A 17,411-nucleotide genomic window follows, 5' to 3' on the forward strand; every position below is an offset into this window, starting at 1 on the left:
ATTAGTAGCAAGGACTATTTAATATGCACCATCCCAGGCAAGATAACACATACCACAGCCTTTGATATATCAGTCGTAGTGTACAATCATGAATGGGCCAACAGATTGAGATCGACAGTAGACCGACCGTGCATCAGACGAGCGCTTTACCATTGGGCTACGTTTCGCCCCCACAGACAGTCAGTCATGACAACCTTTAAACGCAACAAGTCGACAATAGGTTTTTTAAATTAATCAATAGACAATCAATAAATCCTCAGTTTTGTTCCTGTTTCATTTTCACCCAGTTGACAGAACAATGAACTATTTTATACCAGAGAAGAAACACATGCTGTATTGCAATGAACTCTGAAGACCATTATTTCGACAGCATCATAACCTTTTTCAAATACAGTGTTTATAGGATTCGATCTCACGCATTTATTTCCTTTTTATTGCACATTACCGTCCAACGTGTGGAATGAACACTTGAAATAAACCCATCTATTCCCGAGGCTGCTAATAAACTTATTCTTTTGACTTTCCTACGCGACAAAATATCTTTACAGAGAAATGTAAATGAGCTACCCTTTGGGGTTATTAACACATGATGTGTCATGATATGGTCAGTTCCGTACCCTAGAGACCCATATCGCTGATGAAATAAGCTACTCTAGATCTTCGTTCAGACGCCAACGTTAGCATGTTTATGATTTGTGCGTTTCCAGATATAGTGATTCAGTTTAACGTGAAATGAAATAACGTATGAAGTGCATAAAGCAGTCTGATGACAGTTTCTCTGCTTCACTGACTAAACTCAGATCAAACATGCATTCAACGACAGCCGGCAATGCTAACGTTCGCTAACAATTTGACTGAACATTTTTTTGGTTCCCCAAGAATAACAAAAATGACATGTTTATATTATATATAACACCACAAGAATGAACTTATGAATATTGTATGTAATATAAAACATCCCCCTCACACGCATACACACACACACACACACACACACACACACACACACACACAAAACCAAAAGGGATAAAAAAATAATATCAGGTTAATAACACAAGTTATTGGATTTAATAAAAAATTAAACCACAATAAAGTCCTTACTCTTTTGAATAGATAGTACTAATGTGAAACAGGTGTTTTAATAACTTTATTCAAAAATATATAATACTGGGGTGAATGGTTTGTTTTGAGTGGTTTGTTTTCTGTGTATGTACGATGGTAACTAGTATTCGCTACCATGTGATAATCACATTAATGCGCCAAAACAAGTCTTGTGATCGACAACAAGAATCGGTTTCCTGAAGTGTCTGTGATAATATAAAACGTCGAAGCGTTCCCGATTTTACAAAGGCCGCCACACGCTGGAGTTCTGTTTTTGTACAGCTCATTTCTTCAGTCCAAAGAAATCGGTGATGCGACTGCCCACATCACGTATCTGATCAAGCACACCGGAAACACCGCCCTCCTCCTCAAGTCTTCGATTCCCACAGCCTATGGCTATTTGAAACATTGTTCGCCAGATTCTATGGAAACAAAAAAGTATAATCAATGTAGTTAAAACACTTGATACATCTGCCCCCTCTTCTCTACTAAATGACTATGTTCCCCAAATAATGGTTAATTCTCTACCATTACAAAGGCCTACCGACTGTCCAGAATGAACACAGGGGGTAAGTGGTCAACAAGACCAGGAGCTCAAGATAACAAACAGTAAGAGCCCTCCGAAGACACACACACACACACACACACACACACACACACACACACACACACACACACACAAATATATATATATATATATATAGAGCATATTTATTTATTAATCATTGGCTATTGGGTGTGAAACATTTGGATATTTTGACATAGTCTTAGAGAGGAAACCTACATTTTTCCATTAGTAGCAAGGACTATTTAATATGCACCATCCCAGGCAAGATAACACATACCACAGCCTTTGATATATCAGTCGTAGTGTACAATCATGAATGGGCCAACAGATTGAGATCGACAGTAGACCGACCGTGCATCAGACGAGCGCTTTACCATTGGGCTACGTTTCGCCCCCACAGACAGTCAGTCATGACAACCTTTAAACGCAACAAGTCGACAATAGGTTTTTTAAATTAATCAATAGACAATCAATAAATCCTCAGTTTTGTTCCTGTTTCATTTTCACCCAGTTGACAGAACAATGAACTATTTTATACCAGAGAAGAAACACATGCTGTATTGCAATGAACTCTGAAGACCATTATTTCGACAGCATCATAACCTTTTTCAAATACAGTGTTTATAGGATTCGATCTCACGCATTTATTTCCTTTTTATTGCACATTACCGTCCAACGTGTGGAATGAACACTTGAAATAAAACCCATCTATTCCCGAGGCTGCTAATAAACTTATTCTTTTGACTTTCCTACGCGACAAAATATCTTTACAGAGAAATGTAAATGAGCTACCCTTTGGGGTTATTAACACATGATGTGTCATGATATGGTCAGTTCCGTACCCTAGAGACCCATATCGCTGATGAAATAAGCTACTCTAGATCTTCGTTCAGACGCCAACGTTAGCATGTTTATGATTTGTGCGTTTCCAGATATAGTGATTCAGTTTAACGTGAAATGAAATAACGTATGAAGTGCATAAAGCAGTCTGATGACAGTTTCTCTGCTTCACTGACTAAACTCAGATCAAACATGCATTCAACGACAGCCGGCAATGCTAACGTTCGCTAACAATTTGACTGAACACTTTTTTGGTTCCCCAAGAATAACAAAAATGACATGTTTATATTATATATAACACCACAAGAATGAACTTATGAATATTGTATGTAATATAAAACATCCCCCTCACACGCATACACACACACACACACACACACACACACACACACACACACACAAAACCAAAAGGGATAAAAAAATAATATCAGGTTAATAACACAAGTTATTGGATTTAATAAAAAATTAAACCACAATAAAGTCCTTACTCTTTTGAATAGATAGTACTAATGTGAAACGATCGTTGTTCAGTTGTATTTAATGATTTCACAGCAATATGACAGGTGTTTTAATAACTTTATTCAAAAATATATAATACTGGGGTGAATGGTTTGTTTTGAGTGGTTTGTTTTCTGTGTATGTACGATGGTAACTAGTATTCGCTACCATGTGATAATCACATTAATGCGCCAAAACAAGTCTTGTGATCGACAACAAGAATCGGTTTCCTGAAGTGTCTGTGATAATATAAAACGTCGAAGCGTTCCCGATTTTACAAAGGCCGCCACACGCTGGAGTTCTGTTTTTGTACAGCTCATTTCTTCAGTCCAAAGAAATCGGTGATGCGACTGCCCACATCACGTATCTGATCAAGCACACCGGAAACACCGCCCTCCTCCTCAAGTCTTCGATTCCCACAGCCTATGGCTATTTGAAACATTGTTCGCCAGATTCTATGGAAACAAAAAAGTATAATCAATGTAGTTAAAACACTTGATACATCTGCCCCCTCTTCTCTACTAAATGACTATGTTCCCCAAATAATGGTTAATTCTCTACCATTACAAAGGCCTACCGACTGTCCAGAATGAACACAGGGGGTAAGTGGTCAACAAGACCAGGAGCTCAAGATAACAAACAGTAAGAGCCCTCCGAAGACACACACACACACACACACACACACACACACACACACACACACACACACACACAAATATATATATATATATATATAGAGCATATTTATTTATTAATCATTGGCTATTGGGTGTGAAACATTTGGATATTTTGACATAGTCTTAGAGAGGAAACCTACATTTTTCCATTAGTAGCAAGGACTATTTAATATGCACCATCCCAGGCAAGATAACACATACCACAGCCTTTGATATATCAGTCGTAGTGTACAATCATGAATGGGCCAACAGATTGAGATCGACAGTAGACCGACCGTGCATCAGACGAGCGCTTTACCATTGGGCTACGTTTCGCCCCCACAGACAGTCAGTCATGACAACCTTTAAACGCAACAAGTCGACAATAGGTTTTTTAAATTAATCAATAGACAATCAATAAATCCTCAGTTTTGTTCCTGTTTCATTTTCACCCAGTTGACAGAACAATGAACTATTTTATACCAGAGAAGAAACACATGCTGTATTGCAATGAACTCTGAAGACCATTATTTCGACAGCATCATAACCTTTTTCAAATACAGTGTTTATAGGATTCGATCTCACGCATTTATTTCCTTTTTATTGCACATTACCGTCCAACGTGTGGAATGAACACTTGAAATAAAACCCATCTATTCCCGAGGCTGCTAATAAACTTATTCTTTTGACTTTCCTACGCGACAAAATATCTTTACAGAGAAATGTAAATGAGCTACCCTTTGGGGTTATTAACACATGATGTGTCATGATATGGTCAGTTCCGTACCCTAGAGACCCATATCGCTGATGAAATAAGCTACACTAGATCTTCGTTCAGACGCCAACGTTAGCATGTTTATGATTTGTGCGTTTCCAGATATAGTGATTCAGTTTAACGTGAAATGAAATAACGTATGAAGTGCATAAAGCAGTCTGATGACAGTTTCTCTGCTTCACTGACTAAACTCAGATCAAACATGCATTCAACGACAGCCGGCAATGCTAACGTTCGCTAACAATTTGACTGAACATTTTTTTTGGTTCCCCAAGAATAACAAAAATGACATGTTTATATTATATATAACACCACAAGAATGAACTTATGAATATTGTATGTAATATAAAACATCCCCCTCACACGCATACACACACACACACACACACACACACACACACACACACACAAAACCAAAAGGGATAAAAAAATAATATCAGGTTAATAACACAAGTTATTGGATTTAATAAAAAATTAAACCACAATAAAGTCCTTACTCTTTTGAATAGATAGTACTAATGTGAAACGATCGTTGTTCAGTTGTATTTAATGATTTCACAGCAATATGACAGGTGTTTTAATAACTTTATTCAAAAATATATAATACTGAGGTGAATGGTTTGTTTTGAGTGGTTTGTTTTCTGTGTATGTACGATGGTAACTAGTATTCGCTACCATGTGATAATCACATTAATGCGCCAAAACAAGTCTTGTGATCGACAACAAGAATCGGTTTCCTGAAGTGTCTGTGATAATATAAAACGTCGAAGCGTTCCCGATTTTACAAAGGCCGCCACACGCTGGAGTTCTGTTTTTGTACAGCTCATTTCTTCAGTCCAAAGAAATCGGTGATGCGACTGCCCACATCACGTATCTGATCAAGCACACCAGAAACACCGCCCTCCTCCTCAAGTCTTCGATTCCCACAGCCTATGGCTATTTGAAACATTGTTCGCCAGATTCTATGGAAACAAAAAAGTATAATCAATGTAGTTAAAACACTTGATACATCTGCCCCCTCTTCTCTACTAAATGACTATGTTCCCCAAATAATGGTTAATTCTCTACCATTACAAAGGCCTACCGACTGTCCAGAATGAACACAGGGGGCAAGTGGTCAACAAGACCAGGAGCTCAAGATAACAAACAGTAAGAGCCCTCCGAAGACACACACACACACACACACACACACACACACAGACACACACACACACAAATATATATATATATATATAGAGCATATTTATTTATTAATCATTGGCTATTGGGTGTGAAACATTTGGATATTTTGACATAGTCTTAGAGAGGAAACCTACATTTTTCCATTAGTAGCAATGTACATGTATATATATATATATATATATAACTTTTGAATTAAAAAAAGGGAAAGGTAGGGGATTTTTTTAGCATTCATCATTCCTAATTTTGTTTTTGATACACACTCACACAAACTGTTAAAGCCGCACACCCTAGTTCCATCTAGCGAAAATAAATTATAATTTGGTTAATCTACAAACCTGTAACACACTTAGATCACGTTTTTATCAAATGGAGTGAAAAAGCAGGTTTAATATCGATAAATACCATGGGAATCCCCATGTCCCAATTGCTTGAAATAATTTTGAAAGTTAGTATTCTGATGTCACCGGTAGATCTTGCTCGAAGCACAACAATGCCTACGTCACGACAAATTTCACAGACTTGGGGTGCGTTCGTTTCACCTCTCCTGGACATGTTCCAACTGTTCTGTCCTGGTTGTATCCCCTCTCCAGATATCGTAAGACTTAGCAAAATTATTGGTTTTAAGGATTTGTAACGTTTTGTATTGAGACACTTACTTGTCTGAACTTTATTGTTACTGAAAATGTTCACGAACTGTGAAGAAAAATCTCACAAATGAACAACAACAAATCGGATGTTGATTGCGCGAACCGTGCACGAGAAAACAAATCGAACCAAAATGATAACGATCACGTGATATACCAACGTCTGTGACATTGAAATGGAAATATCCCCTCTAAAAATAGATTGGACCTCGCTTGCTTAACGGTTTTTTCTCGACAACACGTCTTGTGAAAAAATGAAAAAAATGCATTTCGTGGTTTTACAAACATCAGGATTACCAAAAAGCACTCCAGGTGAATGGAAATGTGTATTCTAAATAATAAAATGTAAGTAAAATGCAATTTTATTTGTGAAAAATGGGGTTTAATAGCGAAAAACAACGCCGTAATGGTTAACAAATAACTGTAACTAGGGTGTGTCCCTTTAATATTACACTTCCTCGGTCTCCTGTTACTAAGAGCAAGCAGTCGTATGTAAAAGAGCAAATTCAGCCCGAAGAGAATAATTAATTGGACATTCTATTAAAAAGTGGAAAATACAATATACATTTATTTTTAAACAAGTGACGATATACATTTATTTTTAAACAAGTGACGGCTATTTGGCTATTTGTTTGTCGGTAGACTGATTGTTCTATTGTATATCTACATTGGATTTCTTTTTTTTAAATGTGTAAAGTTAAGTTTTGCTTTTTGTACTTTGCATTTAGAAATGTGAAATTTTGCAAATAACAATAACAAATCAAATGCTGCATCTGTTGTTACATATTTTTAACGCCGAGAATAATCAGTTCTTCAGAGATATCAATCTTATTTGCATGATTACAATTTGACTTAATACACTGCATGAACTTTGATCAAAATTTGTTAACAATTTTACACTTCCAAAACAGATGTGACAAAGTTTCCCTTTGTCCAAACCAAAATGTACATTTATCATCATTTTCTATGTTTATTCTATATAAAAAGGTGTTGGTTGTTAATATTCTATTTAATATTCTGTATTGGAACCATCGGAGCTTAGTTTCAAGAGTCGTTTTAAAAGGTTTTATAAAAATGTTAGACCACTTGAGTTCAGTTCCAAATTGAATTTCCCATTTTATTTTATCCTTATTACCAATCACTGATGATTTCAAAACATAATAATATGGTTTTGTGCCTTTCTTCACAGAAAGCAGTTTACGTAAAACTGGAGTATAATGGTGCGTTCAGTCTTCAAATTAAAATTCTTAAGATATTGTTTACAAGCATGAAAAACTCCAAAATAGTCTAAAAAGGAGACATTAATGGAAATTATATTATTCACTTTGCATAACAGACATTGCTATGGTAAAACACAACCGATTTTTTTTTTATGGCAAAGGACATTTCGTATTTACACCCTAAACGTTTTCAGTTTTCAAATGTGTGACTCTTCGTTTTCTTTGGACAAGATACCAAACAGGAATATTCGTCACGTGACCCAACTTGGGATATAATGTCAGGCATTGAATCAAGTTAACCTTAGCCTATGCAGAGCCAGAGCACTTGGTGATATGGGTATGTAAATGAGTGTAGTAGACCTAAGTAATCGTGATTTTAATTGGTGAGTTAAGTTAGGCTAAGTAAACTTGAATTCACTGGTGTTTTTCTTCTTCTGATATTTGGTTATGTAAAAAAGAAAGAAAATCTATCACGGAAACTACATACTTTGTGGCCTGTGTATCAAAGAGGTGACGAACAGCGTAAATCTGTCGGAAGAGTTCAGCGTTCGGCCAATATATGTCACAGATACCGGCTTCGACATAACACTCGTCCCAGGAGTCAAACGCAAAATGGGACAGCGCGTGACAGTTGACAGAAGATTGTGTGTACTTCGTCATCAGTTTCTGTGTTAAACACTGGGATGTTTCATTTATCCATCGTTTTCCCTAAAATAAAATATATGCAGTAATTATAAAATAGCATTTAACATTATAAGATGTTACACAATATACGCACTATTTTTCTTTACTCTTTATAAAATATACGGACTATAATTCTAAACTTTAAAATAATATAGATCGTTATCCACAATCAAGAACGTATCTCTGCACAGTCATTTTGGCAAAATAGTTTCCATGAAGTTTTATGTAATGCCTCCTCAATACATGGACAGCCACTCCCGAAGAGATACTTTACTGGACAATGCATCTTTCCTGCGCCGCTCAGAGGACTGCCACTCACAGACTAGTTTACTAGATGTTACAAATACCAGACAGGTGTCAGATGTTGCCAGCACATGGGTATGAGGACCTTATACATCAAGTCGCCTTGATGTCGCGCACGCGTGTGTGTATGGGCATTTGCACAATTTTCAGTTTGTGGACCAATGCACCCCTCTGCCCAATCCACTGCTTCAGACGCCTATGCCAGACGCATTGATTAGTCATATTCTGACCCTGGCGTATAGTGTGTCGCTCACTAGTTATGTTACTTCAAATTATTTTTTATTTTTAAATGAATTTTTAGCTAATGGTATAAAATATGATACTCTGGCGGTAAGAGAGCTAGACGGATATTTGGACAGTTAGCACACTATCTAATCCCCTTTCAATAATGTTCCGGTTAAATACGTATTTGCTGACGGGTTTCTTTCTGTAGTGTGTGTATTAGTGATTAATATGTGACTTTTTTTTGGGAGCTCGAAAATTATGAATGCCCCCAATCACACTTACGCTGCGATTGTCCACGACCTCGGTGGTCGTGGGCTTGTTTTCTGTGATCGATGGGTTGCGGTCAGACTATGCGACTTGTCGCAGACTAATCGCACGACTGGTCGCACGTGCGTCTTACGATCACCCACGACTACCTACGATTGTCAACGACCAGTCGCACGACTACCCACTACTAGTTGTGCGACGCGTCGTGGCAGCTTGCGACCGGTCGAAACCGATCACAGCTGGTCGCGCGATTGTCAAGCGACTATAACTACGGCGCTCCACCAGACAGAGTCATCAGTTCTCACAGCATCTCCGAAGCGATCATATCAAGCCAATACTGAAGATTGAAGATGGGTCCTCGAGGCAAGAAGACCAGTGACAAATCCAAGGGAAAGGGAAAGACCTGCAAGGCCCCTGCCACTTCCCCTGCCGAGGCCGAGACAAGTGACGACTCATTGTACGACCGTCGCACGACAGTGTGCGACAATACGCGACTAGGCGCACAACTAGTCACACATCGTCGTGCGACGGTCATTCATAATCACGGGACGATGGTGTGACGGTCGCACAGTACCCCGACAAGTCGCGCGAGCAATCGTGAGACTGGACAGTCGCTAGATCACCCGCGACAGCGTAAGACCGCTCAATACCTGTGGCAAGACCATCGTACGAGCACCGCCGACCTTCTACGACAAGATACGACCAAATCGGTCGCAGCCAGGTTTTTGAACATGTTCGAAAACCTCGCTGCGACTGATTTCGGACGTGCCACCACCCAAGACCATCCACGACCACTGATGACTTGTCGCACGATTGTCCGCGATGCGCAGTCACAGACGATCGTAAATTGTCGTAAGTTGTCGTATCTATCAGTGTGACTGGGGCATAAAGGTACATGTATTTAACGTGAAACATAGTATTGTTGTTTTATTAGAGTAGGAATCTTTGACTACCATTTGGTAGGCAGTGGCTGTGCAATACTGATATATAGAGGATATTTCATGGATTTTTTTTTATGTCAAATATCATTTATATCTTATCGAGTGATATTTGCAATCATATCTCACGAGTCGCGCTTGCGCGACGAGTGTAATATGATTGTAGATTTCACGAGATGAGATATAAATCATAGTTGATAAAAAAAACCATGAAATTTTCTATTTATTACATAACTTTTGGCATTTTATCTTTATTTTTAAAATGACAGCAGCAAAATAGTTCCGGCTTTCTTACAGTGAAGATAACACTTTCTACAGTGACCACATTTTAGAGTAAAATAGTAAAATTTTCACTTTAAAATGTCTTATCGTCACTGAGTGACTGGTAACACTTTTATTTCACTGATATTTTAAGATATTTCACTAAATTTTATATACTTAGTAATAAAGACTGGTCTCTGACGATTAAAGAGCGTGATAACTGTCCAAATGTCCGTCTAGCTGTCTTACCGTCATAGTATTCGGGCTAGGTAACTGAGTGCTTCATAGCAACCTCAGATATGAGTCAGTTATAACAACTGAACATTGGTTGGTGCGTTCTCAGTGGAGTTCAGTATATTAAAAAAAGAAAAGGAAATCTGATTTACCACTGAAACGACATTACCAATAACCATTAAAATAACTGTTATTAATAACTGAATGGTTTCTATGTTTTGTCACTGATAGTTTAAAAAATAACATCGATGTTCTAGCTTGATGCGTTATTATTTCATTACATATAATTTTCCGTTCCCACTAGTGGCCCGCAACCGGTATATCAAATATCGTAGAATGTGCTATCCTGTCTGTGGGGAAGAGCACATAAAATATCCCTTGCTGCTAATGGAGGAAATGTAGCGGGTTTTCTCTAAAACTATATATCAGAATTACCAACTATTTGACATCCAATAGCCAATGATTAATAAATCAATGTGCCATAGTGGTGTAGTTAAAAATTCAAACTTAGTTTACCTATTATTTACTTATTATTTCAATTTATGTTCGTGCTTATATCCACTTACGGTTGTAGCACGCTGTTCTTGGCTGTTTTGGTAATGGTACAAAATATATACTCTTTGATTTTTTTCTTTTCCAGTACAACTGTTTAAGAAGAATTATTTTGGAGATCCCCCATCAGTGAAAACAAATCAAAATCTCAATATAAAAACACATTAATTTAATGAAGATATTTCAGTAGATGAGTTCAAAGCTGAATGATGAGTTACATTTTGAAATTCAGACATTTTCATTACTCCAGGTATAGTTTAATTTATGAAATCTGTTCTTTGCTGGGTGGGGGTGGGTGGGATTGGGTGGGGGTTATGGCGAATGAAGTGTATAGGAGGGTCTGGAACATATATTAAGAAAGAGAAAGTTTGCACCCGCGTCTGCTTATGTCTACCTGAGGCGTGAACAAGTCGTAGTAGCTGGCGAAGTTGTGGCAGTAAAACAGTCCGTACTTCTGCATGTACCCGCGTCCTCCACACGGGAACCGGTCCTCGAAACACTCGTAGAACTCACACATACCCGTCTGACCGTGCGACTCGCAGGTCGGGTTCACGTCTGGAAACACAATCGTTAAAGAGACATTATCAACTTCAATCATTAAAGAGACATTATCAACTTCAATCATTAAAGAGACATTATCCACTTCAATCATTAAAGAGACATTATCAACTTCAATCATTAAAGAGACATTATTCAATTCAGTGATTAAAAAGACAAAATCGTTAAAGAAACATTATCCACGTCAATCATTAAAGAGTCATTATCCACTTCAATCATTAAAGAGACATTATCCACTTCAATCATTAAAAAGACATTATCCACTTCAATCATTAAAGAGACAAAATCATTAAAGAGACATTATCCACTTCAATCATTAAAGAGACAGAGACAAAATCATTAAAGAGACTTTACCCACTTCAATCATAAAAGAAACAAAATCATTAAAGAGACATTATCCACTTCAATCATTAAAGAGACATTATCCACTTCAATCATTAAAGAGACAAAATCATTAAAGAGACATTATCCACTTCAATCATTGAATAGACATTATCCACTTCAATCATTAAAGAGACAATATCATTAAAGAGACATTATCCACTTCAATCATTGAATAGACATTATCCACTTCAATCATTAAAGAAACAAAATCATTAAAGCAACATTATCCACTTCAATCCTTAAAGAGACAACATCATTAAAGAGACATTATTCACTTCAATCATTAAAGAGACAGTTAAAATTAAAGTTTGTTTTGTTTAACGACATCACTAGAGCACATTGATTTATTAATCATCGGCTACTGGATGTTAAACATTTGGTAATTTTGACATGCAATGCGCTACATTTGTTCTATTAGTAGCAAGAGATCTTTTATATCCAACAGACAGGATAGCACATACCACGGTGGTGGCTGGAACAGGAATAATCCAATGGGACCACCATCGGGGATCGATTCTAAACCGACCGAGCGCTTTACCACAGAGACAGAATAATTAAAGAGTCATTGTTGACTGAGATTTTAAAACGTAACAGAATAACACACATCAGGCCTTATTTTCATGGCTATTTGGTTTCAGTATTAGTAATGTTTTATATCTATGATCTCTCCCCGTTCCAAACATCTCTCAAATGAGAATATGTCTGAATTACATTATTTATATTATTTTAAGTTTCATATCACCTAAAAAATCTGCTATTCTTAAATGTGAAGTAAAACACTAGTTAATAAAATTTCAACTCATATCCATTTAAGGTTAAAACACGCTATCCTGGGCACACTCACTAGCTGTCTGGACCCTCTAACCAGGTCAGTGAGTTAATGATTAGTAACTGTTGTTAATGATTACTAAACTACTACATCATAATATGTGTACTTGCCTCCAGTTGCTTGGACAGTTGGTAGATCTCTACCAAGTAACCACGCCTTGGAAACCCCTAAAAGACATGCTAGGATAGCTAGTACAAACTTCATTATGCAGTTATGTTTTGCAACAAGTTACCCCTACCCCTTCTCGACTTGCTGGTCACAGTTGCGAATACAAGCAGACGTCAGTTTATAAAATGTATCAACGGAAGTTGTGAACCAGCGGGAAAGAGCAAAGACGCAGAATTTGGTCAAATCCGGAAACAAACTTGAACTGTTAACTTACAGCCGGAATAACCCCATCTGTAGAGGGTATTGCGTATCGAGGGTCTGATCCGCTTGTACGACTTGTTTTTATACAGTATGTGTATAAAAACAAAATGTTTGTTTGTTTAATGACAATACAGCGGCAATTTGCACATCTGACCAATCGAGTGAGGAGAAACAATCGTGAGATCTCCGACAACGCAAACACATCAGCTACCTTAAAGGGACATTCCTGAGTTTGCTGCAATTTTTAAGATGTTATCGACTAACAGATACTTTTTAACGATTGTAATTACATATCAACTATATTTTTCTGCATAAAATATTAGTGGCTGTATATTAAACGTGTTTCTGATCGTTCTAATATTTGTACTAGGTTAAATTTCATTTTATTTCCTAAAAAAGATTTTTTCGTACGTACGAAATTATTTGAAGACAAAATCCAGTTTGGGCTTCATACAAATATGACGACGACCAAAAACACATTGAATATACAGACACTGATATTCTAAACAAGAAAATATATTTAATATGTAAGTTTAATCGTAGAAATATTTTATTAGTCGGAAACATCTTACAATGCAGCAAACTCAGGAATGTCCCTTTAACCTTTTGTCAAAACAGGAGGTTTTCTACTTTTTACAAACATGTTTAAGATATGTAATGCAGCCTCTGCCACAATCAGCCACAATATCTGTTAAAGGGATATTCCTGAGTTTACTGCATTGTAAGATGTTTCAGACTAACAAAATATTTCTACGATTAACCTTGCTTATTAAATATATTTTTTTGTTTAGAATATCAGTGACTGTATATTCAATGTGTTTCTGGTCGTCTTGATATTTGTAAGACGCCCAAACTGGGTTTTGTCTTCAAATAATTTCGTACGTACGAAAAAACAATAATGAAATTTAACCTAATACAAATATTAGAACGATCAGAAACACGTTTAATATACAGCCACTAATATTTTATGCAGAAAAATATATTTGATATGTAATTACAATCGTTAAAAAGTCTCTGTTAGTCGATAACATCTTAAAAAGTGCAGCAAACTCAGGAATGTCCCTTTAAAACTTTCGGATTCTACTCAATTCTTTGTAAGGCCATAAACCGTTTACATGTACAAATATATTGACCTGTCTGTCTGTCTGTCTCAGTCAGTCAGTCAACCAACCGGCCAACCAACCAACAAATCAATCAATCAATCAATCAATTAATCAGTCAGTCAGGCAGTCAGGCAGGCAGGCAGGCAGTCAGTTAGTCAATCAATCAATTAAATAATTACGAAATAAAAGTACAAAATTATTTGGAGGTAAAATAGTGTGAGCTACTACAAACATTAGGATAACGAGAAACACACTGTATGTACAAACATTAGAATAACGAGAAACACACTGTATGTACAAACAGTGACATTTTAAACAAGACGATGTATTTAATATATTGTTTTAGTTGTTATTAATGTTCTGTTAGTCGAAAACATATTACAATGGTCGCAAACTAAGGAGAGTCTCTTCAAGGCCAACTTCAAATTAACATGCATATTAAACATTCAGAAATGAAGGTCAAGTTAACATGCATATTAAACATTCAGATATGAAGGTCAAGTTAACATGCATATTAAAACATTCAGATATGAAGTTCAAGTTAACATGCATATTAAAACATTTAGATATGAAGTTCAAAGTAACATGCATATTAAACATTCAGATATGAAGTTCAAGTTAACATGCATATTAAACATTCAGATATGAAGTTCAAGTTAACATGCATATTAAAACATTCAGATATGAAGGTCAAGTTAACATGCATATTAAAACATTCAAATATGAAGTTCAAGTTAACATGCATATTATACATTCAGATATGAAGTTCAAAGTAACATGCATATTATACATTCAGATATGAAGTTCAAAGTAACATGCATATTAAATATTCAGATATGAAGTTCAAGTTAACATGCATATTAAACATTTAAATATGAAGTTCAAATTAACATGCATATTAAACATTCAGATATGAAGTTCAAGTTAACATGCATATTAAAACATTCAAATATGAAGTTCAAAGTAACATGCATATTAAAACATTTAGATATGAAGTTCAAAGTAACATGCATATTAAACATTCAGATATGAAGTTCAAGTTAACATGCATATTAAACATTCAGATATGAAGTTCAAGTTAACATGCATATTAAAACATTCAGATATGAAGGTCAAGTTAACATGCATATTAAAACATTCAAATATGAAGTTCAAGTTAACATGCATATTATACATTCAGATATGAAGTTCAAAGTAACATGCATATTATACATTCAGATATGAAGTTCAAAGTAACATGCATATTAAATATTCAGATATGAAGTTCAAGTTAACATGCATATTAAACATTTAAATATGAAGTTCAAATTAACATGCATATTAAACATTCAGATATGAAGTTCAAGTTAACATGCATATTAAAACATTCAAATATGAAGTTCAAAGTAACATGCATATTATACATTTAGATATGAAGTTCAAAGTAACATGTATATTAAACATTCAAATATGAAGTTCACGTTAACATGCATATTATACATTCAGATATGAAGTTCAATTTGGCTGTTCTCAGTATGGATAAACACGACTCAGATTTTGATCGTAATGACAAAGGAAATGACAAAAACCATTTGTTAGGATCATTTTAAAATTAAAAACAACAAACACAAAGAGAACTACATCCATCAAAAGTACAACAACAATATTCTATACCTCATTGCTAATTTCATACAAGACGAACATGAGTGATGTGTTTGAAAACGATTGTGACAATAAAGTGTTGTAATTTTAGTCTTCACTTGAGAAAGTGATAATCATATTCCCGATAGTCTGCCTGTATTACAACCATATTGTATTAAGGATGTCCTTAGATTAGATTTTGATGATGAATACTTTGTACTTTACTGTGAAATAAAACGCCAACAGAACGCACAGAAAAAACCCACATCTTACAATTGTGTACATATGCATTTTAAGCGTTGTTTAAATGCAGCATATTTGCCCATAGGTATAGTCTGCCCATTGGAGTAAATTTGTCTGTTGGGGCAAAGGGCAAAATTATGTTGCGTTTATATGATTCATAAAGCAAGTGGGGCATTCAGTGACGAACACATGAATTCACTCAAACTATTAATTGGGGTATGACTTCATCATTAGAAGAGAGAAGCATCATCTAGTGGAATTTAATCGTAATATCACAAACGTTTGACAATGCATAGTGGGGCGAGAATTTAGGAATGTCTAGATCAATGTTTGACCCTCTTTATCAGAAACTTCACCCATAGCTTCAGACGTAATCATGAGACAAAAATGCACTGTAAATTGCTCGCTGAATAAATTGCTAAACCAAATATAAATCCTGTTAAAATGTCTAATTTACTGCCAAGGTTTATCATTTGTCCCTAGCAGGATACAGCATAACAGCGTTTTTATGATATATTTGCCTACTGTGGTATTTTTGCCTACGAAGGTAACAAGATTTGCTTTACCTCAATACTGCCATCCAAATGAGTTTACATGACAAAATTTACCTCCTAGGGGTATTTTTGTCCCATAGGGTAACATTGCACATGGGGTAAATACGTGCATGTAAACAGGTCTTAGGGATACTAGAACATGAGCTTATAAACAGGCATTAAGAGAAACAAGGGGGTAGTTGGTCTCAGAAAAAGACGAAAAATGCCCTTTTCTAGCTGGACAAAGAAAGGAAGGAAATGTTTTATTTAACAACGCACTTAGCACATTTTATTTACGATTATATGGCGTCAGACATGATGTTAAGTACCACACAGATATTGAGGGAGGAAACCCACTGTCGCCACTTCATGGGCTACTCTTTTCGATTAGCAGCAAGGGATCTTTTATATGCACCATCCCATAGACAGGGTAGTAACATACCACGACCTTTGAAATACCAGTTGTGGTGCACTGGCTGGAACGAGAAATAGCCAAATGGGCCCACCGACGGGGATCGATCCCACATTGACCGCGCATCGAGCGAACCCTGTACCACTGGGCTACGTCCCGCTCCATCCAGCTGGACAACACCCTATGATATTGTCCCCTGATTATTGTTTTAACTGCTCCCTTTCCTAATTATTATTAAGCTAGACGCGGTCTTGATGTTGAACTTCAGGTTTTTATTATTTAAAAAAACAAATCGACCATTTAAGATTGAATTGAATAAAAAAATAAAAATGTACACGATTTAATGGCAGCCATTGACTATTCAAAACGAATGAAATCGGAATTGTCTGAATATCGCTTGGCTATAGATTCT

At 36.2% G+C, this 17,411-nt stretch overlaps 1 protein-coding gene across 1 annotated transcript; it reads right to left on the reverse strand.

The window, feature by feature from the left end:
* Positions 1–5,009: 5,009 nt before the first annotated feature.
* On the reverse strand, positions 5,010–12,995 carry LOC121376493. The gene is made up of 4 exons (XM_041504378.1): positions 12,830–12,995; positions 11,343–11,503; positions 7,972–8,192; positions 5,010–5,400 (listed from the first exon to the last, which is right to left on the reverse strand). Exons 1-4 carry the CDS (start codon positions 12,921–12,923, stop codon positions 5,262–5,264), a joined length of 615 nt encoding a protein of 204 aa, XP_041360312.1. The 5' UTR covers positions 12,924–12,995; the 3' UTR covers positions 5,010–5,261.
* Positions 12,996–17,411: the final 4,416 nt, after the last annotated feature.

Source organism: Gigantopelta aegis, chromosome 6 (assembly GCF_016097555.1).
Source record: "Gigantopelta aegis isolate Gae_Host chromosome 6, Gae_host_genome, whole genome shotgun sequence".
In the NCBI taxonomy this organism is placed as follows: domain Eukaryota; kingdom Metazoa; phylum Mollusca; class Gastropoda; order Neomphalida; family Peltospiridae; genus Gigantopelta; species Gigantopelta aegis.